This window comes from Miniopterus schreibersii (assembly GCF_964146895.1).
Source record: "Miniopterus schreibersii genome assembly, chromosome: 11".
Classification (NCBI taxonomy): Eukaryota; Metazoa; Chordata; class Mammalia; order Chiroptera; family Miniopteridae; genus Miniopterus; species Miniopterus schreibersii.
In genome coordinates, this window is record NC_138111.1 from 55,205,526 (window position 1) to 55,232,019 (window position 26,494).

Genomic DNA, 26,494 nt, shown 5'->3' on the forward strand with positions numbered 1-26,494 from the left:
ACAGAGACTTTGATTACCGAAGGATACACAAGCACACCTTCCCTTCACTGTCAGAGGGATGACACACATAGTCCCTGGAAAACTGCAATCAATGTACACTGGTGAGAGATTGAGAACAAAAAGGACAGATAATGTCATAGTGTTCATAGGAAAAGAGTTTTAACCTTGTGATCTCCTGAAAGGGGGAACTCACTTTGCGAGCCACTGGCATATAAAATAATGGTATGTTTTGCACCATTAGAATTCATGAATATGGGTATACTTCCACCTAAAATATTAGGAGTAAAATCTTGACAACACAGAAAACTACTGCTGGACAGTTGGTGTAGCACTGAGACACTGGGTACCCTGTAGGTCTGGGGAATTCTGACCGTGGGAGAAGGTACCAGTGTGCCTAGCAGAACTGGTTGCCTAGGAGGAGGACTGGATAGAAGTCGGGACAAAGACGAAAGGAGTGTGTTCGGTACCCAGGGGAGAAAGCTGGATTTCCTGGAGACTAGGAGGGGATTTGGGGAGACATGCAAATGCTGCAGAAGATGGACTGGGTACAGAGGGCATTGGAGCACCAGCTGGGTTCCCACTGTAAGGGACACCTGCTGGTCTTCAGGGTGCCACCCAAGCTTGAGCAAAGAGATCCTGGTGAAGGCCACCATGGATTGCTGACCAGGGCCTCTTCTGCCACTGCCATTGTCCTGACCTGAAATCCTAAAGCTGCCCAAGGAAGGAGGACCAGAGCTAAGACCAGAGAAAGGGGGAGGCGGGGAGGGCTTTCTCTAGGAATTGCTGAGACCTGATTAGCTTTAATTTGGAAACTACAGGTTAGAGCTGCAAAGCATTAAGTACTTAGGAGCACAGCTGAGACCATCCTGACTGTGACTTCTAGCTCTGCCACTCACTACCCGGAATGGCTTCACCCACAGGACCCACTTCACAGGATCCCGCTGGAAGTGCTAAATGAGCGACAGGGGAAGCTCTTCCCAGAGCGCCGGGCACATCGTGAGCGCTACGTATGTGCCATCACCCTCTGAACCTTGGGTGTTCTGGAGATGTCATACCTGCCCCCCTATATCCTTTGAGCGTTGGGATGGCTGAAGTTGGACCCCAAGTCTCGTCGGAGACTAGATTAAAGCCTAACCCCGAGTCCAGGGGACCGAGGGCTGGACCGTATTTCCCACCCGGGAGCGGGGGGCAGAGGCTGCGTGGGAGGGCCGCGGAGCCCGCCACTCCAGCCCTCGGGTCTCCCTGCCCCGCCCAGCCCAGGGGGCCCAGTCGGTCCCTACCTGCTTCGGGGGGACGCAGAGCTTTGCTCGGGCGTGAGCGCTGGGGACCGCGCGCTGAGCCGGGAAATGGGCGCAGACACCCCGAGACTCCGCAGGGGTCTGGATACCCCACTCCCGAGGTCTCCTCACGTTGAATTTTTCTCAGGGCGGGCGGCGGCGCTCTTTGCACAGCCGGGGTTCGGGGTGGGGTGGAGTCGGAGCCCGGAGGTGGGCAGGGGCAGGACCTCCGAGGCCTTGGACACCCGCAGGGAGCCGGGATGCTCGGAAGCCTCGGAAATCCGGTTCCACCCCCGCAGGCCCCCCGCCCACGCACCGCCCGCCCCCGGGGTGGGCGTGGCCGGCCGGCGGCCCGCCGCTCCCACGGGGCGGGGCCGGGGCGGGGCCCGCGCGCGGGTCGCATCTAACAGGCGGAGCGCGGCGCGGGGGCGGCCCGGAGGCGCCACATCCGGAGGCCGCGGGCCGTGCATAAAGCCGCCGCTGTCGCCAACGCCGCCGTCGGCGCGCAGCAGCCGCTCTGGCGTCTTCTCGGCTGCAGGAGCCCCTGCTCCAATGCCCCGGGGCGGCCATGAGCGCCCCGCACTGGTGGGATCAGCTGCGGGCTGGCAGTTCGGAGGTGGACTGGTGCGAGGACAACTACACCATCGTGCCGGCCATCGCCGAGTTCTACAACACGGTGCGGGCGCGGGAGTGGGGACGGCAGGCGGGCTCGCGGGGGGGCCGCCCGCTGGCGCCGCCGCGCCTGGAACCTGCGCGCAGCTCCCCGCGCGGCTCCGGGGCGCGCGCTCCACGCCCCCTGCCCTGCGCGCGCCTTCAGCTCTCCGTCTGCCCTCTCTCCTGTCCCCACCCCCGTCGCCTGGGCTCAGCTCCCTCCTCTTGTCATTTCTGACGGCTCTATGGTGCTGTTCGGTCCCCACCCGTCCCGGAGCCAGTGATCCGCGTTAGCCTATCGCCCAGTTAGGTCTGCGGCGGGCGGCGAACCCGCCCGGACGACTCCCTTACTTCTCTAGGATCTCGGTGGCGTGACGCACTTGGGTCGCATTGTGCGGTTTTGCTGTGAATACCGGCTCTGGGAGTCCCAGCGCGGGGGGCGACGCGCCGGCGGGTCTCGGGAGCAGGGCCCCTCCGACCGCGCGCACTTGCCCCTCCCCACAAATACATCGATAGAAGGTCGAGTTACTTTTGGCCAGAATCAAGTTAATTACTACTAGCTCTTATTTCCTTGCCTTACTTGGCACCCGGTCTAATGCCAGCTCCCAATTAAACTCCCCCAGGCCTGTGCACTCTCCAGTTATTAAGCCAGGGGCGCGAAAGGGAAATTTGGGGGTGATTGTGTACATGTTTTCTCGACTTGGCTAGGTCTCTAGATACGGAAACTTTCCCGCCGCAGAATCCTGTGTGCTTTTAGTTTTTGTGGGAGGGAAAGCTTGCACCGGGGAGGGAAATACCCCCTCTTTTTGTTTAAAAAAAAAAATCTTTCTTTTCAGAGAGAGATAGGGAGAGGGAGAGCTAGACACATCAATGATGAGCGAGAATCCTGGATCGGCTGCCTCCTGCACGCCCCCTACTGGGGATTGATCCCGCAAACCAGGCACGCGCCCTGACCTGGAATCAACGGGGATCTCCTGGATCACAGGTCGGTGCTCAACCGCTGAGCCACGCAGACCAGGCGGGAAATACCTCTTCTTTTTGCTGTGCCCATGGCTCAGGGTTCTGGTACCAAATGTAAGACTTTGCGTGCTCATTTCTGTGGCTCATCTTTTCACTGCCCTACCGGGGAAAACGAACTCCTGGTTTCAGGTTCATTGTGAATTTGAGGCTGTTCTTTAGGATTTTCACCTTAGATTTGCTGGAGAGAACATTGGCATCTTATTGCCTGGAGGGACCTCTGCTGAGCTGGTGCTCGTCCTTCTAGTCCTTGGTGAGGAAACTGAGCTCTTGAGAAGGGAGCTGTGATGCTCTCATTTCTGGCGAGGCAGGGCCTCAATTCACAAGTCTGCACTCTCCCTCCTCTTCCTGCTGAAATCCATGGCTGCCCTCTATACGAACACTCCTGCTTCTTTCACATGCCCAGGTTAGTTCCTTAAGAAAACCTGGTCTTCTGCTCTTCGTAGATACAGTTAGTGGAGGTGGCCACACCTCACCGATTGTACCACCTTTCTCAGCTCATGCTATCAGGTGTGGACGCGCCCACAGAGGCCCAGCAGGAGCTGGGCTGGGTACTTTCAACAGTGGTAACTCAGGTTCTCCATTTGAAAGTGGACAATGCTACTAAGGATTTCACCAGAGTTAAAGAAGAAATGGCAACTTGGGGACCAGTTCTCATACTCTCTGCAGAGTAATTATCTGTGGAATCTGAGGCCAACAGAAAGTCAGTCTGGGTTATTTGACCAAAAAGTGTATAGCTGCTCAGAGGCTGCCTTGAAAAGCCCCAGAATGTGCTGGCTGAGGTGGAGAATTTATTTTGTCTTTTCTTTTAATCTGGTTCCATTGGAGCAGTTATGCCGTGAGTGCCAAAATCTTTTTTAGAAATAAACTGTTGATCTTTAGCTGCAGCGCCTGGGGCAGATTCGCCCAGCTGGTCTGCCTGACAAACCTCATTCTCTAGGATACTTGTAAACCACAAAACTTGCTTAACAAAGCAGAGAGCTGAAGGTCTCAGAGAAGTGGCTGGTCACCAAACTTTGTTGAGTGTAGGTCCAAAGGGTTTAGCAAAAACCATAGCTGCTTCTCTGTTCCCATGCCCCATAGTTATCAGCAGATGCTTGTATGTCACAGGGCAAACCGCTTAGTCTTGTATTGAGGAAGACAGGGAACTGTTACTTAGTGATTAACATCTCATTAAATTCTCATGGTAAGGCAGCAGGTCTAGTTATCCATTATATAAGAAAATAATAATTATTACTAATTTGGAGAAGTTTAAGGTTTTGAGGATATAAAATCGGAAGCCTGGGAGAGAGATTCAGAACCTTCTTAATGGGTCTTTGGGGTAGCACATCAGTACTACAACTTCAGTTACTGGTCACCATTAATTGTTTGCTATGTGTTGAAGCTCTGCTGGGTTGCCCTAGGCAGTGGGTGCTATTGACTGTTCCCATTTGATAAAGGGGGAAACTGGGGCCTAGACGGAGTATGCAACTTGCTGAGGTCAAGAAAACGGCAGAACTAGAGTTAGAACTTGGTCCATCTGACTCTGCTAAGATACTACTCGTGAAGATACAAGTGCCATTACAGCACCTTAGATTTATTTATGTGGCATAATACATGTCTTTATTATTCAGTTTTCTTTAACTTAAACTCCTGCCTTGGAACTATTTGATCTATAGGCTGTTTGATATGAACTATTTGATCTATAGGCTGTTTGATAGGATGTTTGATATGAAAAGAAAAGTTTGTTTAAAGTAGTTTATTGTTTTTGTTATTGTTTATTATAACAGTAATACATGGTTATGATAAAAAAATTCTGAGTATTCATGTTATAAAGTGAAAAATACCCTTTATTTTGTATCTTTTCAGACATTTTCTTTTTAAAAAATATTTTTTATTGGTTATTTAGAGAGAGAGGAAGGGAGATGGAGAGAGAAAGAGAGAGAAACATCGATTAGCTGCTCCCCCATGCACCTGGACCAGGGATTGAGCCCACAACCTGGGCATGTGCCCTGATAGGGAATCAAACCAGGGACCTTTCGGTGCATGGGAGACGCTCAACCAATTGAGCCACACCAGCCAGGGCTCAGACATTTTCTAGGTATATGAAAAGCACTTGTATTATTTGTGTGAGCATATAAAATATGTATGTATATTGTAAACACAACCCAATCTAAGTTTTTTTTTTCCAACCCAATTGAGGGACTACTACAGAAACTCTTCTGCACCTTGGTTTTTTCACTTAATATGTCTTGGAGATAGTCCCATATTTGCTCTTGTAGAGTTATCTTCCTCTGTACAGTGTCTATACAGTATTCCATTTAATGGATTGGCTCTAATTTATTTAACCAGTCAATTCCTTATTGATGGACATTTAGGGCAGTTTCTGATTATTTTATTGTTTTCATCTTGGTTTCTGAAGAGTGATACAATGAATATCCTCATATATGCATCTGGATGTACTTTTGCAAGTGCTAACGCTCGGTGGGGAGTTGCTGTGTCAAGGGGAATCTTTACTTTAACGGCTGATAGGTATTCTAAATGGCCTCTGGGCGGAGTACCCTGATTTATGCCCCCCCGACATTGTTCAGGTGTACAAAGCATTTTGGTTTTGGGTCCCGCAAATCTAGATTGCCCCAAATCTTTTTTATTTTCAATTACAGTTGACATATATTATTATATTAGACATGTGTAACTTACTAAGTGATCATTCCTGTAAATCTCACACCCATCGGAGACCATACATTAGAATATTATTAGAGTCTTACTGAATATTAGAATGTTATTAGAATATTATTGACTATTCCCTACGCTGTACTTTACATCCCCATGACTATTCTGAAACAGCCAACTGTACTTCTTAATCCCTTCACCTTTTTCACCTCCCCCCACCCCTTTCCCATCTTGCCCCAAATCTTATCATCCTTTGCTTCTGCCAAACCCAAGTATCTCTTCCAAAAACACAGCCTTTTGCTTGAGCATATTTTGTATTATTTCTTCTGTATACAAGTTTTATTGAATTGAGTTTCTTTTTATGTTTTAAGTTTTTAGGCCCCAGTCACACTAAAGAGGCCTAGCTGACTCCAGACCCAGCTGCTTTGGAGAAAAGTGGGGGGTCTTCCTTTTAACCACTGGGCTTAGCCTTTGGGAACTGTGTTGCTGGGCAGTGACTCAGGAAGGAAATCAACTGGTGCTGAAGCCTTGAAGCAAAACATACGCATAAAATCAGCTCATGATCTGTCACCTCCCCCAGTCAGCTCTGTCCCCAATCATCAGGATAAGGAATGTAGAGTTCTCTTTATAAGCCAAAGCCCACATCCCGTTATCTATAGAGTATACTTATCCATCCATCCATCCATCCATCCATCCATCCATCCATCCATTTACTGGGCAACTTCTATGTGCCTGTCACAAAGACCAGACCCATAGTCATCTGGGTGATGAGGGCCATAATAAAGGTGTGTGAAAGTCACCCGGGTGTTATTAGAACTCTGCATGGAGTTGGTACACTGTGGGAGGTAGAGTGGGGGGATTTTGCAAGGAGATTTCTGTGTAGAGTGACCAACTTGTCCTGGTTTGCCAAGGACAAAATTGGACTTCCTTGATTTTAAAAGTGAAGGTTCATGTCCTGGCAACCCTCCTTAGTCCCAGGCAAACCAGGACACTTGGTACCTCAGAGGCAGGAGGGGAGCCATGGGATGGATAGTTAGGAATGTGCATAGAGTGAAGATACACAGACAATTTTCTTAGCCAGGGTAATGACCCATATCTGTTTATGAACTTGTTATTGAGAAAAACTTACAGCCTATTGCTTTGTCAGTATTTACCCTCTGCTGGGAAAGTGCCCACTCACATGCATCAGGATGAGATAGCAGTGTGTGCATGAGATTGCTTTGGTGCAAATGTTACGTGGGAATTCATAGAATGAGAGACTTTCTAAGGAAATAATACATTTTAAAATTGTGGTTTCCTTTTAATTAAAAGAATCTGTTCTGCAGGCATTAGATAATCCAGTTCTCCAAAGGATAATCCAACAATAGGCTTTAAAAAATACCCTTTGGCTGAACTGTTCTTCAACTTTAGTGACCCACACGATTTTGAGGGGAAGTTTCATTTCTCAGTAGATATGGAGCCATTGAATCCATCTTTTAACTACTGCTTGTTTGCTTTTCCGTATTTCTTTGGGAGTTCCTTCCTCTTTTTGTCTTGCACAGCGTCTCCCTCTAATTTCATCTTTTCCTTTTCATAGACTGACTTGTTTGAAGGGCCTGGTGGAGGCCAGCAGATGTCAATAGACGGGCTGTGCAGAAGTAGTCATGTGATTTCATGTTATTTGGGAGCATCTGTTAAAATGGTGTTTCTAAATTGAACACCCTAATATGTACATTAAGAAAAAATGTTTTGAAGTATAATTTTACTGCAGGTATAATAAACGACTTCATGCTTTCATGAATAGTGTGTAAGTACATTTAAAGTGATTCGTGTGTACCTTGCTAGTGGTAATATAAATTGACAGAGCTATTGGGGGCAGCTTGACAGCAGTTAGCTACACTTGGCTGAAGCAAGGGAAATTGAGAGGGCTTGAAGCAATAAAGATATACTGAGGTAAAAAACAAATGTTATATTTTCCAACATTGTAGGTGGGGCTGTAAATGTTGTCCTTCCACTGGAGAACGACTAAAAAAAACTCCTGCCATCTGCAGCCCTTCTAGCAAGTGAGATAAATTCATATGAACTAAGATGAAAAGGCTTGGAAGGCATATTGTTGAATGAGAAAAGGTGTTGTTGAATGAGAAAAGAAAGTTGCAGCCCTGGCCAGTGTGGCTCAGTTGGTTGAGCATCGGTCCATGAACCGAGAGGTCACTGGTTCGATTCCTGGTCAGGGCACATGCCCGGGGTTGCAGGCTCGATCCCCAGTAGGGGGCGTGCGGGAGGCAGCCAATCGATGTTTGTCACATCGATGTTTCACTCTCTCCCTCTCCCTTCTTCTCTTTCTAAAAAGGCAATAAAAACATTTTAAAAAAATATAAAAAAAGAAAGTTGTGGGATGATAATGTTACAATATATGATATGATGTATTCTTATCACTGCCAAGAAAATGAGTCAAAGACTGTGAATCTGAGAACAATGGTTGTCTCTAGGGCAGAAGAAGGGAGGTTTTAGCTTTGTAATGTGTTCTTTTTTTTTCTTCTAATAAGGAGAACACATTCATGTAGGTGAAAGAAAGATTAGGTGTTAAGTTAGCTGTGGCATAACAATTTATTTCTCCCTCCTCCAGAACCCTTTACCTTCTTTCCTTTCTTCTACTTCTCTGTGTAACAGAAGGAGAGCCACCTTTACGTCATGGGGCAGGTCGGATGTGCACAGTGTGTGATGCAATTCAGAGTTTCTGATACTCGTTGGGGAGCTAAGCCAAGGAGGGCAGAAGGTGGCTGGGTGAGCTGGAGGTGAAAACCAGCGGGCGGCAGTGGGAAGAGCACTGGCCCAGCTCCGAGGGTGGCTGCCTCTCTGACCTTGGCCACTTTTATGAAATATCAAGAGTAGGGAAATTCATAGAGACAGAAAGCAGATTAGTGCTTGTCAGGGGCTTGTGTGTATGTGGGGAGATAGGAAGCAATTGCCTAATGGGTTAGGGTTTTCTTTTGGGGAAAAGAAAAAATAAATTTTAAAAATAAAATTTATTTTTTAGTTTATAAAAATAAATTTTAAAAAGTGAGAGGTGAGGGTGTGGAGTTACTCTGTCCAGTATGGTAGCCACGTGCGGCTACTGAGCACGTGAAATAAGGCTGGTTCTAAAGGAGAGGTGCTGTCAGTCTGGGATTCACCCCAGGCTTCAAAGCCTTAGTGTGAACAAGGAGAATGGAAAATATCTTATTAATGATACTTAAGTAGTGGCTACATGTGGAAATGACAGTATTTTGATATTACATTAGATAGAATATGTTTTTTAAAAAAGCCAAGTGCCTTCTGGAGAGATACTAGAGAGGCTTAAATCCACACGAAAGTCTGAAAGATAAAATGGTATCATTTTAAAGCTGCGACAGAACCCACAAATTTGATCTTCACCTCAGAGTGGGTTTTGTGTAGGGTGAGAGCGCGACAAAGGATGACAAGGGGAACTGGGAAGAATCCTGCCTTCACGTGGGCCCGGAAGGAAAGCTGGCGTTGCTGGCGGAAAATTACTGGGGGCTCGAACCTGTCCAGTCCTTCTCACCTTTATTAAACTTTATTTTTACTGCTATTGAGTACAGATCTTATCTTTCAAAATGTACGTGCGAGTAAATGAGAATGCTTCTTGGTTCATCTGTGTGGAAACAGAACGAGTCACTGGTTCCCTGAGCGCAGGGGGAGCCTGAGCAGCTTTCACAGACTGCATGCAGTGTTTTTATTGCAGCTTCTTTGCCCAGAGAGAAAGGAAGGAGCCCCCTGCGTGCTTATTAAAGAAGTTTTACGTTTCCCGGGGTGTGCATCTGCAGTAAGAAAAGCTTAGGTGCTTAAACAAGGTGCATGGCCACATTCAGCTCAGTTTGCAAAGGACATAACTCAAAACAAGCTGCTTTGTTTTTTGCCCCTTTCCTTGATATTTCTCTCTCCTTTTTACATTTCCCCCCAGATCAGCAACGTCTTGTTTTTCATTTTGCCGCCCATCTGCATGTGCTTGTTCCGTCAGTACGCAACGTGCTTCAACAGCGGCATCTACTTAATCTGGACCCTTTTAGTCGTCGTGGGTAAGTGGGTCCGCTTGGGAGCATGGCCGGAAAGGGAGGAGATGGAATTCCAACACTTCCTGTCTCCTTCGAACATGATGTTTTATAAACCAAAGCCACTCTGACGTCTTAGCGAACTTTTATTTTGCTCGCTTCCTCCAAAAGGACTCTCTTGAATATGGGTTTATAACAAGGTTGGCAGTCATTGTCACTTCGCTGTGTTGAGGGTTCACTAATGCAATTGCTATTGGTGGCGTGCCAGTGCAGTTTCTGAGAACTTCTGAAAAAGCCTTGCAAAACAATTGAACTCTGATGACACTGGTTTCTAATGGACTACAGGTGAAAACAACAGCAACATCCTAGCTGTCTGACCCTTCATTGTTCTGGGAAATACTTGGGTAGTTTCCACTTCCTCCCACAGGCAGATTGGGGACGCCTGCCAGTGAGGGGTGAGGGCATGTTGACTTCTCTTTACTGCCTGTCCCTGAAGGCTAGTGGGTGAAAACAGAATGTGCCCGACGGTGGAATCATTGAAGTTCCGATGTGCTGATAGGCAGGCCCTGCTCGAAATCCTCTTTCTAGACTTCAAGGCTGCGTGCCTAGGTGGTGTGAGTTTCTTCTTTCAGTTTCTCTTTTCAAAGAGAGAGAGTGACCCGCTGATTGTGACTGTGGTTGGTGCAAGGGCGATCCTTAAGCGGTGTATTGAATTTGGGAGTCTCTTCTTCTTTGGTGACCTTTTTTATTGGTTGTAATTGACTCTAGGAATTGGATCCGTCTACTTCCATGCAACTCTGAGTTTCCTGGGTCAGATGCTTGATGAACTTGCAATCCTTTGGGTTCTGATGTGTGCTCTGGCTATGTGGTTCCCTAGAAGGTATCTGCCGAAGATCTTTCGGAACGACAGGTAAGCGTGTGCTAAACATTGTTGTCTTGACTGCTTGGTGCAATACCCAATATAATGTATATATCAAGTACACGATGAAGCCCAGCTTAGTGATGAGCTTATCACACACCTGTTTAATATCCACTGATTGTTTAGAGTCTGGCAGTGTTAATAAACTGACAGATGAAAGGGGGAATTCTAATATGCTTGGAGAAGAATTTATGTCACATTAGGGACAAAAAGCCAAATGTCTCCCTTATTATATGTGAGAAAAAGTGGAAAGATTTTCAGTGGGAGAAATTTCTGAATAGTTCAAAGACCTTTGATTTCCTGCTAGAATATTTCCTTTAGTTCAATCTCCACTATTTTATAAATTAAAGTAGGATCCACTAAGGAATGGTTCTTGGAGCCATAGATACTGTAGTTGTCAGATTGCAGTGTTTTTGCTTCTGATGAGAGGTACACACACACACATCTCCAAACTGGAAACCCAGAATTTCAGGAAGGGATGCATTTTAATAGCCATTGTGTTATGCTTATATGATTGATTATTCATCCAGCAAATACTTTTCGAATACTTTTATTTACTAACGCATTTTTCTAGGCTTTCAGGTACCGGGATATAGCAGTAAATTAAACAACAGAACCTCTGCCATGGATGAGCTTACATTGAGGTTGGGGAGATTGTGAAACAGCAAACAAACACATAAATACCATTAGGGAAAGACAAGCTCTATGATGAAAATGAAGCTGATTACTGGTTGGGTCGTAGTAACTTGGGGTGCTGGTTTAGAGTTTGGGTAGGGAATGCCTTCCTGAGCGGCTGTGTAAGGGTGTTAATATCTGAAGGAACAGAAGAGAGTCAGCCTTATAAAGATAGGAAATGTTCCCAGAACATATTAACCACATGTTTCTCGATAGGACACTGTGATTTGTCAAGGTATATATGGATGAATAGTCTGAAGATTCGAATTCAGTTAAGCAAGCTGGTATAGGGGCAGGAGCTATGCAGCTGTTAAAGACGAAGTCTGTTGTCGTTGTCTATGGACTGAGATGGAGGCGTGTCCATGAAATATGCTGGCTGCAAAAGCACATGGTAGAACTGTGTGTGTAATATTCTTGTAGCTTTAGAATGAATGAAATAACCTCTTTTTGAGTATATGTCTTTGTATGTGGACAAAAATGCCCAGGAGAATGACAGCAACCACTACCATTCTTAGGAATTGGGGTGGAGAGAGAACTTTCATTTTTACCTTTAATCTGTACTGTTTTCCTTTTTTTTTTTTTTTTTTTTTTTACAAACAGCACATATTAATTTTTAATATGAACATGTATTTTTAAATGAGGCAGGGAGAAAACATACTTTAAACGGATTAGCTATAGAATCTTCATTCTGGGTGGCAGGATTTGAATTAAATGGTGTTATCTGAGTGTCATGGAGCAGAAGGAAGTATCCTCAAGAAGATTACTTATCAGAAAATGAGAGAGAGGATACCTGGCCGGGCGTGGCTCAGCGGTTGAGCCTTGACGTATGAACCAGGAGATCGGGGTTCGATTCCCAGTCAGGGCACACGCTGGCGTTTTGGGCTCGATCCCCAGTCAGGGGCGTGCAGGAGGCAGCTGATCAATGACTCTCTCATCACTGATGTTTCTCTCTCTCTCCCTCTCCCTTCCTCTCTCTGAAATCAATAAAGATATATTTAAAAAAAAGTGAGAGAGAGGAAAGGAGAGAGGGAGGGAAGGAGCAAGGGAGGCAGAGAGACAGAGTGAAAGAAAGAACCAGCTGTGGACAAGTAGAAGTGGAAAGGAGGTGCTCCTGTCGTGGATGAAATGCGGCCTCCGTCTGGCCGAGGCCTCCCCAGTGGAGGAAATATACTTTACATATTGGCAGGTTGGTTTCTGCTGTCTCCGGTTTCTAGTCTTGTCTTGCTTCCTTGCTGGGCTTCAAGAGAATGAATGACTGAGGGTGATCAGAAAGCCGTGAGGTGGGGAGAGGTCACGGAGAGGGGTGGAGGCGGCACTAGGCAGGGTCCTGAGGTGAGTTAACAGGCCCGCTTTCTGACTCTGCCTGATAAACACTCCATTTCCTCTTGGCTTTTTATGCCGTTTCCTTGGGTGCCCACCAGTCCCCCCATCCTTTCCCTGGGCCTGGCGTGTGGTAGGTTGAGAGCTGCGGTTCTACTTTGCTCTTGGATCTCATCTTTCAAGTTCTGGGATCTGAGCAAGACGTTGAAGAAATAGGAATTTTGTTTATTTGTTTGTGGCACTTCTGGAGGCCTGGGTTGAAATTCCAAGTGACGTTTTTTAATGTGTTCATAAGAGAGAACTGTTTTCTCCTTTCTCGAAGGTGGGAGCGAGGGAATGTTGTTATGAGCAGGAGACAAGAAATTAGAGCAACGGCTGTAGTAATTCAAGCTTACCAACTTTAATAATGAAAACCCAGTGTGAGGCAGGGAGGTCTATGACCCCTTGGGACCTTTCCATCACCTGCGCCATTCCTCTGCAGAGTTTGAGCAGAGTCCTTTGGAGGCACTGACCACCATCTATGTGTATGTCCCTGGCCTTGGAGAATACCTGGGTTTGAATCCGAGCTTCCCTGTTTGTAAACTCTATAACTGGTCTTGACTCTAACTCTCCACTTCCTCATCTGTAACATTAGGTAAGTCATAGGGTTTTTGCAAGATGACTCTGCAGAGCACTTCCTACGGCACTAAGAACTAGGTGAGTCTCAATCAGAGTTGGCTCTCGTGACTACCCATGGCACGCAGAGATTTCTGCCTGGCATTTCTGAGATGTGCATACAAACAGGAGAGAATGGTCATTGACGATTTTAATGCGCAAAGGAAGGAAAGGTGCATGTTGCAGGAAAAGTAGCTCACTCTAAATAAGGATGTCGGTTCAGTTTGTCTGTCTTCAGCTTTCCAGTGATGGGGAAAGCAAGGAGAGCAAGCCCTTCTGTGTGGCTTCACCGCCCGTGACAGGTGGCTGCTCTGCAGGGGCAGTGACAGGCCAGACATAGATTTCAAGTCAAAACCCAGATTTCTGTAGACTAGGGATTGTGTGGTTTAGCTGCCTGAGTTTACTAGATAATTAAAATTTACTTATTTCTCCTTTTTGTTTGTTTGCTTGTGATCTAGACTTTGCTGGAATATTTCTAAGAACATATTAAGAGTAGCTCAGGTGTGAGATTCCTGGAGAAGAGAAAGTTTGGAGGCTAAGTGACTTCGGATTAGACAGATATGGATTTGAATCACAATCTACTCTCCTTTTCTTTTTTTAAAGCTCTGATACCTCATTTTGCTCATCTGTAAAGTGGAGATAATAAAAGTATCCACCTCATGAGGTTAGAAATATATGATAAAATCTTGTAAAGTGTATTAAGGATTCACTCAGGGCTAGCAGTTGTTATGAATGGCTAATATGGATAAGTGTTTTGAAGATAAGTGTCTAGAACAGCAAGCAAAAAGGTTTATTATGTAAAGAGGAATACTTGGTGGATTTAAAAAAAGAAAGACTTTCTTTCATCTTGCCTAGAATGTTCTAAGAATTGTCAGGACATACACTCTGCTATTGATGGATATTAATAATTTTTAGACCTTTTTATTTTGAGAAAAAAACAAGAACAAAGAAGTACTATAGGCTAATTGTATCCATTTCTAAAATAATTTATCTAGCTGTGATTTTAAGGTGTTGCTCCTACAAAATCTAGGGCGAGACCTCACTTTATAATTCAGTTCAGTCTTTGGCTCCGGAATAGCAAGGGTGCAGGCCAGGGTCTGCTTGTCCTGCTCTCATGCTGACTTATGACTTGGGGTCACCATCATGGACTCTCTGGGCCTTATCAGCTCCTCACTTATAAAATGACAGGGGTAGCCCTTCCAGGACCAAGTGCTGCAGTCCCTTGACTATCAGGGGCTTGTCCTAACTAAATAGGCTATGTTTTAACCCTATAGGGTAGTTTAAAGCAGTGGATCTTAATCAGGGACATTTCTGCCTCTCAAGGGACATCTGGGAACTGTATAGTGGTCACAATGTTGGGAGGTTTTCTCATCCATAAACTGCATTTTACTTCAGAGGAGTAAAAGGGACATCACAAATACTTGATTTTAAAAATGGGCAGAGGGTCTGACAGAGTGAAAACCACTGCTTTAAATGTAGTAATGATAATAGCAACAGCTTTGTTATAATAACGTGATGATCATGGTATTGGGTTGCTAGATTTTGATTTGGGGAGCACAGGAAGAAGGGATGCCGAGAGTTTCCTGACCTTATGTTCCAGTTTGAACCCATAATGGGCTGGAAAGTTGACAATAGTACCAGAGCCTGCAGTAGTCATCACTGTTTAGAAAACAGCCTATGGGGGCCCCTGCTCCTGGATATTTCTACTTCTCTCATACTCAGGGCCTGCAGTGACTCTGGGGTCAGCTGGGCTGGCCATGTGATTTCTGATGGCTTCTGCTGGTTGCAAAATCATGCTTTCACAGGAGGCCCTTGTTGGCTAAGCTGCCTTCCCAAAACACATTTCTCCACACCCACTGGCTGACATGGGAGGTGTCTGTTCATGTTCCCCTTAAAAAAAGCATGTTTTGTCAAGCTTGCTGCCTTTGAACTTGGGCAATACTCTATAGAGTCTTTGGTGATTGCAACACCAGCTCAGCCAGATTTTCCCTGAGAGTGTGCTGTTATTAACAATAATAACATTTTAAATAGCATTTATTCTCAAACAATGGTAATGATACTGGTAATAGTGGGTTTTATTTGCACACACCATGTACCAGGCACTGTGTGAAGTGCTCTAATGCTTACAAGAACACCATCAGGCAGGTGTCTTAGCTTCCATGTGGGCAACCTGAAGCTTGGGGAGAGTCCAGTGACTTGCTAAAGATCCCACAGCTACTGAGTGAGGGAGGCAGAATGTGAACACACTTGGGTCGCCCCGGAGCATCTGTATTTTGAATCACTGTGCCTCTCTCTAAGCTGTGTCTGAATCCTAAACCATTGGATACAAGAATGTGATACAATTTGGAAGTTTTAATTATGTGTTGATGTGGTCTAAAAAGGCTTTGGGCCTTGGCATGTGTCACAGAGCCTCAAACCCAGTGAGAGAGTTACTGTGGGTCCCCAAGGGTTATGTGCATGTTGGGGGTGGCAGTGCAGGCAGCCTTTTACCCGGTAGCTGAAGGATGCCAGTCAAGGCCAGGAGAAAAACAAGATTCTCTGGGGATTTGCTGCCTGGATCCTTTCCCGTATATATTTTTTCCTCTGGTCGAAGTTCAGGGCTACAATTCCTGTTCATTCCACTCAGAAAGTTGGCAGCTTGATCAATGATTTCCTGTGCCTTGATGATAAACAGTTTTCCTCTAAGAGATAAATTTGTATTTTTAAGGTTTCAGTGCACTTTGATTTTTTATGATAGAATTTAATTCAAATTAGCTTCCTAACTGTGACCTGTTCCAGGGCTCTTGGCCAAAGTAAATTGTGCTCAGAACTGAAACTTCAGGAAAATCACGAGCTCTTAAATTTCAGTCATAGATGAGGCCTTGGAGACAGCCCAGTTCAGACTTTTCATTTTATAGATAAGGAAATGGAGTGCTGGGGAAAGAGGCAGGAGCGTGTTCAGGGTCACGTCGTCATTTCTGGCTCTTTCTACTGAAAGCACCTCCACTCAAGAGTGGAAGGATGGTATCAGTTATTTTTCTAAGATCTGTCATGTCAAAAACTTGTCAACACAAAAGTCCAATGCATACTAACTAGACTGTGGATTGTCAGTATATATAGAAACTATTAGAATGTTTTAAAACTTACTTTTTTGTGCTAGAAACAGGTTTTTTCTTTATTTTTTTGCATATATATATTTCTTTTTAGAGAGAGAGAAACATCGATGTGAGAAACCTCCCTCAATCGGCTGCCTCCTGCACACCGCTGTTGGGGATCGAGCCCGCCACCCTGGCATGTGCCCTGACCGGGAACCGAACCGGCAACCTTTCGGTGCACGAGAGAGCACCCAACCAACTGAGCCGCACTGGCCAGGGCGACATTTTTTTCTTTTGAATCAGGGAGCTTGTGGAAAAGTGGTTGATAAGCTATGTTCTGTGGACCAGATTGGTCCACTGCCTGTCCTTGCCAGTCGATTCTCTTGGTGCACAGCCATGCCCGTTCACTCGCTTATTGTCTGCAGTGGCGGAGTGAAGTGACTGTGGCAGGAGCCCGTGACCCGCAAACCTAAAATAGTCACTATCTGACCCTTTACAGAAAGCATTTGCCAAATCCTGCTGTAAAACATGTGGAAAGAATACCGAAAACTAACTTGAAGAAAACAAGTATCCATACCTCACCTCTAGGGACTGGAGTCGATTCTAATTTTATCGTTCTCATGGCTAAATATTTAGAAAATTTCTGATCATTTCCTAAGGATAAATTCCTCGAAGTGGAATTGCTGAGCCAGTGAGTGTGAGTAGTTTTTAGACTCCGGCTGCTCGGTGCACAACCGCCTTTCAGCTCCCACCCCCGCCGGCAGTGCCTGCGCCTTGCCCACACTCGCCGAACAAGACCCCTTAGCTAACGGACTTGGTTCACTGTCACCCACCCAGGGGCAGGTTCAAGGCGGTGGTGTGCGTGCTGTCTGCGGTTACGACGTGCCTGGCCTTTGTCAAGCCCGCCATCAACAACATCTCTCTGATGACGCTGGGGGTTCCTTGCACTGTGCTGCTCGTCGCGGAGCTGAGGAGGTGGGTCCGTTCCTCCTGCCTGCCCCTTGGGCTGGCCCTGCGATCGGGGCACACCGGCTCCCGGGTCCTTTACCCCCCCGCAGTGTGGAGGAGGAGTTTGACTCTCTGTGAAGAGTTCGTTCCTGACTGTTGTTCAAAAGCGGGTTTGAGCTCGCTTTGAGAAAGAGGGAGCGGCTGTTTCGTGGGTGCCATACACCCTGGGGGGCCGATACACCCTAGGGGGCCCGATACACCCTGGGGGGCCCAAGCTCACCTAGTGGGAGCATCGCAGGCACCGGGCGTGCCCGAGACCAGGCAGCCCAGAGCGAGCGGACTGTGGAGCAAGGAGAATAGATTTGTTCGTATGTCAAGAATAAGGAGAGAATTCCTACGGAAAAAGAAGTGAATTTCTATGTACGAGGTAACACTGACTTCTGGCGTATACTGTTGACGCCGCTGCTTTCTCCGAGACCCGGCTTCTTATTTGCAACCTAGCAGGCAAAGCCTTTGCTGTTTGCGTAAGCATTTTCCTTTGGGGAGCCGTATACTCAGAGTTCAGGCTGATATCCAGAAACATTTTAGCTAAGCTCTGTTGTGTACACGACTGTCTTCTAGCCCCGACTAATAGGTATCTGACTATGGCCTCATTCTGATACTCTTAGAAAACGCTTTTTGTGGGCCCACTTTTAGAAATGCACGATTCATTCTCCCCTTGTCACGGACATGGGGTGTCTTAGCTAAGTCCTGTGTCTGTCCCCCTTTGTGAACGTTGCTCTGTGCGATGTGTTCAGTCAGCTTTCTCTCGGTCTTTGTTTTGAGAGGAGACATATATACATTTCTTTCCCTTGCCCTGCATCTGGGGGTTGCTTTGATTGTCAGCAATACCAGGCAGGGTCCAAGGGGGTTGAAGAGGTATTTAAGGGTGCCGGCTGGCCGTGGAGGCACACTGTCTGCTCTTGTCTCGTTGGCTTCTTGGAGGAGCCTTCAAGGACCTGGGAATTAGACTTAAACAGAGCACTAGCAGATCTTGAAGCTCTTTAGAAAACACACAATTAAATAGCTGATAAAGACATCTGAAATGGACTTGTAGCAGTCACTTCATTGGTGTTGGCCTATATTAGGTCTGACGTGAGTAGAATATTCTGGACTGAGTGATATTTCTAGAGAATTCACTGAAATCTAGTTTGACTTTACTGTTGAGTCTAACAATGTTTTATCCTGGAATTTTATTAAAAATAGCTTAAGGAAAGGGAAAATAATTTTTAATTCATAATATTTAAACAAGAGCAAATGAGGGAAGACAAGTGGTTAGGGAAGATTACTTCTTAGTTTAAATAAATTCGGCTTCACAATTGTGATCTTTAAGCAGGGAGACATATTTTCCTAATACTCGAATCTTTGTAAGTAATTATAAAGGACATAATTTCTGTTCCATGCTTAAAATTTTGCTCCTGACAAGCTAGTTACCACTACAGCTAATTGGTCATTAGGGCATCAGCAAAAGAAACATCATGGGAAATACATATTTCCCAGACTAATTGTCTATATATTTGTTTCTGTCGGTTTTCATTTTACCTTTTAAAATGGCAAGGCTAGAGGCCTGTTTATTTTGCCTTTTAGAGTGCAAAATAAAGTGTCTATATATTTGACCTGAGCTTCTGAAAGCATGGAATGATTTTTCCTGAGAGGGCTGGAGAGGGACAGGTTTCAGGTGGGGGAGAGGTTAGGAGTCCATGATGGACATGTTCGATCTAGGTCTATGTTAGACATTGGTGGTCATGTCAAGAAGGTAGTCAGGGGTGTGAGTCTGAAGTCAGGGAGGGCCTGGGTGAGAGGTATGGCTCTGTGTACTTATGGGATTCACATCCATGAGCTGGTGAGACGGTGTATTGGGTAGGAATTCCAGTGCCAAGGGACTGGGGAGATGTGAGGAACCAGACGAGTGGCCAGTGAGGTGGGCGGAATCCAGGACTGACAGCTAGTTGCCTCTGGATCTCGTGCAGGTGTGACAATGTCCGTGTATTTAAGCTGGGCCTCTTCTCTGGCCTCTGGTGGACCTTGGCCCTCTTCTGCTGGATCAGTGACCGAGCCTTCTGTGAGCTGCTGTCGTCTTTCCACTTCCCCTACTTGCACTGTGTGTGGTAAGCCTGCCGGTGGGGAGGCGGCGGGACAGGGGTCTGCACTGTCCTCAGGCCCCACTCTCACTCCAGGTCGCACAGGTGTGCCCAGGGGACAGAGCAGAGCCCGAGTGCCCTTCTCTCCCCCGAGAGACTGTCCGACGTTTCAGAAGCAACAGAAACTATTGTCCAAAGCAGAATGGGCTCCACAGAGCTGGCTTAGCCAGAAAGACCTAATTGTTTCTGATTCAAGTCCAGGTCTCTGACCTCTAGCTCCATTATTAAAGCATAATGGCCCCTGAAAACTGAATCCGTCACCTGAGCTCTGGCTAGATCTCTAGGGTGAGGGAGGTGGGGAAGGCTTGGGACAGATGTGGGGACCAGACAGGGATGTCCAACCAGGAACCACAATGAGGCAAATATGACCTCTTTCAAGATATCGTACATTTTTGTCAATTCAGGTTCCCTTTTGGGTTTGAATGACCAGGTGAAAGCATGGGCCTCACAGGTCATCTAGGGACAGTCTCACCCATTCATTTCACAGGTGGAGACAGGCCCGGAGAAGTAAAGTGAATTGTTCACGACACCAGCTGGTTACATAAAACCAGCCTAGGGAGTTTGATAAGAGGGACTTTGAGCATCTGTACCTGGAATGCTCAGGATACCCTGTTAGGTAAAACAAAGAAGCAGGTTGCCCGGTGTGCAGAATCCTGCGCTCAGAAAGCTGAGGAAGAAATTCAGTGGCTTCCTTTCTAGGACCCACCTCAGCTCCAAGCCCAGAGTCATCGTTCCCTCTGGGACTGCTAATTGCAACCAATAGTAAGGAATGGGAGAAATACGTGTAGAATGTCCCTTGCAAATTGGGAGTATCCAGGAGGGAATTCTATTGGTAACGAATTGGAAAAACTTTGTTAGATCTAGATTCAGATGCCGCTTGATTTCTCTCAGGAGATGCCTAAAACTATATGGTTTGAAAGAATTCGCTTATATTTCCTTGAACATGTGACCTTGCGTATATCCACCATGAGAGCCCATCTGCTCTCAGTTTAAGGCTTGGGGACTTTCATTATTGTACGTCAACTGTAATTGAAAAACAAAATAGTTTTTTTTATAAAAAAGGCTTGGGGACTTCCAGAACTCTTTGCAAACAGCAAAATAAAAAAGACAGCTCACATTGGGATTCCAGCCTTAGGACATTGCCTGATATTTCTTAGGTTCAGTCTTGACTCACACTAGTGAATTTATACACTGTATATTTGTTGAATTATAATTTACAGGTTATAAAATGCACAGATTTATACTTACCTGGTAGGGAAGATACCATGATCACGAAGGTGGTTTTCCCAGGGGACGGCTTATCCATTGCACTCCCGATGGGCTGACCCTGCAATTTCCCCAAATGTGGGAGACTTGACTGCATAAACTTGTGGTAGCGGGGACTGCATTCCTGCTCTCCCCTTGAAAACATAAAATAAAATGCACAGATCTAAGTGTATATTTTGATGAGTTTTGATAAATGTATCCACCTGTGTCTATATGACCTCATTCAAGATATGGTACATTTTTGTCAATCCAAGTTCCCTGGGCACACTGGCAATTTAAGTAAAATTCAAAGATTACACTGTAATAACTTTGGCTTAAACTTAATTTGTTTCTAAACTTGGTGTACTTTCTGCTTTGTGTTTCAAAATTGAACCATCTTTTTGCCCCAGTTATAAAATGACATATTTGTTTTATACCAAGTTTAAACAACATAGAAATATAGAAAGAGAGAAGTTCTCCTAATTCCATCTACCAAAGAGCCATGACAGTTGTTCACGGCCTGAGGCGTATCCTTCCTGACTATGGATCTATATTTCTTTGATTCTGCTTTTTAAAAACAAAAATAGCATCATTCTATACATGATGCCAACTGGTCCTTTTTTCTTCTTTAAACCGAATCCTAGGCCATGGACGCCTTTCGTTACTGATGCCTGTGTATGACCTTCATTATTTTTGTGCGTGTCCCATGACACTTCACAGTGAGGACGCTTTATAATCGCTTCCTCTTAGCGCCAGTTTTAAATCCTTGGGCCTCAGTCTTGGCTGAACCCCAGAGGTATTTGCATGTTTGCTCCTGTTACCAAGCCGGAATATTTTAGAACATTCTAAAGCAGGCTCCCTTTGCTCCGGATTTATAATTCTCAAGCTCTTCTGGGGCTTGTTGGTCACCTTTGCCCCTTCCTAATTAGAAGAGGCCCCAGGGCCATTACAGCGGGAGGGGTGGGTTAGGCCAGAGGGCTGGGGGGGCCCCCCCCAGGCAGCACAGCCTCTGCGGGTCGGGTCTCACCTCTGCCTCCCTTCGCAGGCACATCCTCATCTGCCTGGCCGCCTACCTGGGCTGCGTTTGCTTTGCCTACTTCGATGCCGCCTCCGAGATCCCTGAGCAAGGCCCGGTCATCAGGTTCTGGCCCAGCGAGAAATGGGCCTTCATCGGGGTCCCCTACGTGTCCCTCCTGTGCGCCCACAAGAAATCGCCAGTCAAGACTACGTGACGGAGGGGGCGACACGGGCCTCCCTGCCTAGGCGTCCTCTGCAGGGCTTCTGCCAGCAAAGGCCCTGGGGTTCTCAGAGTTGGGGTGGGGTCTATTTTATTTTATTTTAAATTCTGTTCCCTTGGGCTCTCACTGGTGTGTCTGAGGACCACCAGACCCCACTGTTCCCAAAGATGCAAAGTGGACTGAGGCGCTAGGTGTGTCTTCTCAGCGTCACTTTTAGATGCGGTGGCTTGTTGGGCTGCGCCCCCCGTGGCAGTGGGGGACTCGGAGCTGCCTCCTCCCTGAGAGCCTGCGGGCTCCAGAGCCTGTCCTGGGCTCCAGACCCTCCCGTTCCCGTTGACTGGACAGATCCTGCGACAGACAACGCCCTCCAACCGCCTGCTGGAGGCCGCCGGGTTTCCATTTGGGAAAACCATCTTAAAGCAAAAGCCGAGCAAATGAAACACACGCAGGGCTGTGCCTGAGGAAGCCACTTTTCACTTGCAGCGCCGTCACCCGGGTTTTACAAGCATTTGCGGATCCTTTCACTTCTACCTCTGCTGAGAGATGGAGACTTGACCGGATGAGGGTAAAGCTAACCGGAAAACCCCTCTATGCCAAAAACTATTCTCCACTTAAGCCATTCTTGAAGACGACAGAGTTTTTAAATATTGACATTGTATATCCCCCAGCCCAGTAGCCTCAGGCACACAGAGGAATAGCTGGGCCCGTACACAGACACCCTCCTCACGGCCTGACCCCTGTAACACTGCCAAAGGGCCGTGACAGTTGTGATGATGGGGGTCCTGGTTGAGAATTGGGAGCAAACGCGACGTTTTTCCCATTGGGAACCTCCTGTCTGCGGCCTGGAAATTATCCTCAAGAATCTCCCTGTCCTTTCTCTGATTTTGCTGTGGGAATTCCACTCCCTGCTCTCACAGGGGGAGGGGCTCCCTGTAGTTGCCCCCAGCATTTGGTCCCTGGACTTAAGTGCTGTCAGTAGCCACACACTAGCTGCCTGGGTCACTGGCCGGTGCAGCAGGGGGAAGCTGTTGCCTTCTGAGTTTTTCTCACCTAAAGCGACACTGGCTACAAGGAAATCTCCTCTTCACTGGGATGGATGGAAGACTCCAGGCTCCCCTGAAGGAGGGAGGTGGGAATTCACGACCTCAGGGATACTCATTTTAACTCAGGCGCTTCCTGCTTCGCAACATTCCATTGTGAGAGGGCAGGGCAGGCTGTCCTTGTGCGACGGGAGTCCTGTCACTGTCCCAGGTATCTAAGAGTTGAGCAGCAGTAATTGGTGGCATGTCCAGGAACCCCTACTCTGGCTAGAATTTGCACAGGATCTAAAGTGAAAACCCCATTCAAAAATGGAATTCAGAGTTTAAGAATGAATGACTTTATTCTACTTCTGTGGTTTTCAAGTCATTTTAGCAGCAGAACCCTGTAAGAAATCTTTATGGAACCCTAAAGTGTGAAATAGGTTTTATTTTATTCGCTTAAATTTATTTTAAGGTTAAACTTACAGCATTTCCTTAATATTATATCAGGCAGTGAAAATGCAAAGGAACAATTTGGTGGTTTTCAAGGTAGAAAAATTCGGTATTGAATGAGTGAGTGTACATGTTGCTATATTGTAGTGTAAAACTATATTTTAAAAATGATATTTGAATTAAATATTTCGGGAACCTCTAATACACCTCTGTGAGACCTAGGTGGTTCATGAAACAGAATTTGAGACCTGCTAAGTCCTCTGGGTTTCAAGTCTAGAATTTTTGAAAGGGAACTATCGGACTGTCCTCGCTTCAGGTTGATTTAGCAGGCATGGATTCTGGCTTCATCCATTTTGCCAGAATAAAAATGCTCTTAAGTAAGGGGTGTGATGTATTTTAAGCCCACCTGTCTTAGTGTGGAAGCGTAGATATGGACCATTTACCCCTACCAGATGCAAGGCTTGTTCCCTGGGGAACACTACCTTCAGCTCTCAAGGCTTTGACCTTCTGGGAGTTTCTTGGGTGTCCTTTGGAAATGAAAATGTGACTGTTGGAAGGAAGGAAGGAAGTGCCCTGACTCTCAGGGCTATTTCCATCCCTCTACCACAAGACAGATGACTAAGGTCAGGTGTCAGAAGGAATGCTTTTGATACAAGGACACAGTGCCCTATGGAGATTAGTGTTAATGAGATGAGGGCTGAGAAGAAGGGTGGAAGGGGTATATTGAGGAGGGCAAAACATAACTGTTCTTTTGAGCAGCAATCACCGGAGCTTGCCAGTGTGGGAGGAATATACTGAATCTTATTTAAGTTATTTGATGACACCATTCCTATTTATAGTTACATATATATTTATAATGCTTCGATAGCACTACATGCTCTTTAAAGAAAATTGGGATACTACAAAAAAGTTGAAGTAATCTACTTCTATAGCTCACAGCCGGCCATTGTCAATATTTTGGTATATTTTCTTATTTTTTTTTCTTCCCCCCCACCCCCCATATAATTTTAAATAGATGTCTTTTAGAGCTGGCAGTTTATCGTGTAGTTTGAATGGAATATAAATGTCAGTTGGGTATTTTTCACAAAGAGCAGGTTTTGAAGTTCACTCGAGTTAGCTGGACACTTGAGAGCTCATCACTGGATCCTGAGACTGACTACTGACTCTTCCCTGCAAATCGAGCCTGACACAAATGGGCCCCAAGAAATCATGGACTGCATTCTACTTTGTGATATGCTTCTGCACGTGGACTGACGAGTAATAGGAAATCGTCGTTAAATAGATGGCTCTCCAGGTTTGATGTTTGCTGATTTAAAGTAATTGCTTTAAAGAAGGGCTTATTTCATTAATAAATGTACAATCAAGAATCTTTCCCCCACCCTGTTAAGGCAGGGAAGTGGAGATTTGACACTTAGGAGTTGCCCAGCATGGCTATCAGATCTTTGTTCTGGTTAGAATCTTCTCTCCCCTTTATGTTATTATAAATCAAGTCCTTCAGTGAACATATTTAAGGTGCACGGGAGCAGATATCTGAATCCATTTGGTAACAAGCTACATTCGGGGGACCTCTGCCTGTCCCTCAGGAGAGTGCCTAGGCTGATGGTCGGCAGACACAGGCTTTGTGAAATGCCACCACCTACTGTGTGTATTGGGTTCCTCAGGCATGTAAAGCGTCTCATGGTCCGTCATGCTTACGGGAGCCAGTGCCGTCTTGGAGGCTCCAGGACCGGGACTTGAGCCCTCCCTGGCTCTCAGCCCTTGGGACTGACGTGGAACCAGCTGTGAGGGATGGTGAGGGCTGACGCTTGCCTGGCCAGAGCCCTGATCAGAGCTGCTTTCTCCCAGATGGACTCGGAACCTTTCCTACCCAGCGCTCTCCTGGGTGCTGCATTCCAGCCGGCCAAAGAGAAGTCTCGGGCCAGGTTGGGATTCCCAGTGGATTTCACAGAATCATTCTCCTATGGACTTTTTAAAAAATAGCCCCTACTCTAAGGGACCGATTTTTGAATTGTATCTTTATATATTAAACCAGATTTAAGAGTGTTTTATAACTGCAATATGTAATTAGAGCAAGTGTAGCATTTTCAGATATAGTCCTTCTGTACTCTACCGTTTATGCAGGGGGTGATGTATGAGGGGTGTGCCCACCGCCTGGGGCAGCATGTAATCTCCATTGCTTTGGGAGTAAATTCGTCCTTTTGAAATGGAGCTTTTGCACTTTATGCTCTTTCTGTGAACTCTGACAGCTTTGTTTGATATTAAAGCCACGATGGCATTTTCTGTGAATAAATATGTATGTTTGTGTTTATTTCCACAATGATTTTGAAATATCTGTGTTAAAAATTCATTAAGTGGATTTTAGAGCAAAGCACATTTGCCAAATGTGCTTTGGGCAAATAATAATAATATTAAACATACTTAAAATTAGTGTAGTTAATTGTTAGTTTCTGCCCAGAGCTATTAAATCAATACACTGAAACATTTCCAATATAAAGTACCTCAAAGCAGATTACTTTTATTAAAAGTTCTATAATTATATCATGTGGATATAAAATCTCAAATATAAAAAATAATTCTCTATGCTGGATTTCATCCAATCACTGGAAGGAAGATCATGTGACATTTCAAAATAGTGACTTTAGCAGGAAAATTCTTTATCTACCTATTTTTCTTAACTTCCTGTGACAGTTTTTTATTGTCATTCTAAGGCCATCATGTTTTAAAGAGTTGTATGACCATTAGAGAAGAAAGTCTGGGTTAGCATTATCAGCATCATTGCAGTGGTTTTTAAGACCCTTTTTCCTGCCAGGGTGAGGGGACAAGGCGTGGCCACAGAGCCTTCTGACAATGTGGTGGAAGCAGTGGGTTTTTTCCCTAGGAAAATGCCCATGCATATAATTTTCTGAGCATTCGGATATCCCTAGAAGCAACCCAGGTTTAAAACAAAACAAAACAAAACAAAAAACAAAACACCCTCCTGACTGGACACTAAGCCAGGATTCAAGTCCTTGGTGGTGCTGAAATTGGTGTCTGCACAGCTCAGCTTTCCCCAGGGCGCTCAGAGACCAGCGCTCCCCACACCCCCTTCTCTTGTAGACACTTTACATTATGAGGGGCCACAGGGGGCAAACACAGGGCTGGGAA

The 26,494-nt window shown here is 45.9% G+C and overlaps 2 protein-coding genes across 4 annotated transcripts in view; one reads left to right on the plus strand and one right to left on the minus strand.

Annotated features, from left to right (window-relative positions):
* RPS6 (ribosomal protein S6) overlaps window positions 1-1,604 on the minus strand; it is a 36,262-nt gene extending 34,658 nt beyond the window's left edge. Inside the window, exon 1 of one of the 2 annotated variants that reach the window (XM_081150527.1) lies at window positions 1,281-1,604. The gene's annotated coding sequence lies outside the window, so the exon portion shown is untranslated. The remainder of the gene's footprint in view (window positions 1-1,280) is intronic. The other variant, XM_081150528.1, reaches the window with a different exon arrangement.
* A 108-nt stretch (window positions 1,605-1,712) lies between these two features.
* ACER2 (alkaline ceramidase 2) lies at window positions 1,713-25,634 on the plus strand. 2 transcript variants are annotated; one of them, XM_081152027.1, is made up of 6 exons: window positions 1,713-1,953; window positions 9,538-9,652; window positions 10,394-10,535; window positions 17,105-17,242; window positions 19,225-19,362; window positions 21,686-25,634. In XM_081152027.1, exons 1-6 carry the CDS (start codon window positions 1,846-1,848, stop codon window positions 21,870-21,872), a joined length of 828 nt encoding a protein of 275 aa, XP_081008153.1. In that variant the 5' UTR covers window positions 1,713-1,845; the 3' UTR covers window positions 21,873-25,634. The 2 variants fall into 2 exon arrangements, with proteins under 2 accessions (XP_081008153.1, XP_081008154.1); XM_081152028.1 differs by lacking the exon at window positions 17,105-17,242 and having other exon boundaries at window positions 1,734-1,953.
* The last annotated feature ends 860 nt before the right edge of the window (window positions 25,635-26,494 follow it).

Excerpts from the sequence above, each read along its gene's own strand:
- ACER2 (XM_081152027.1), top strand. The coding sequence starts at position 1,846 with ATGAGCGCCCCGCACTGGTGGGATCAGCTGCGGGCTGGCAGTTCGGAG. Across the intron at positions 1,954-9,537 it reads TCGCCGAGTTCTACAACACG|ATCAGCAACGTCTTGTTTTT; the intron begins GTGCGGGCGCGG and ends ATTTCCCCCCAG. Across the intron at positions 19,363-21,685 it reads CCCTACTTGCACTGTGTGTG|GCACATCCTCATCTGCCTGG; the intron begins GTAAGCCTGCCG and ends CTCCCTTCGCAG.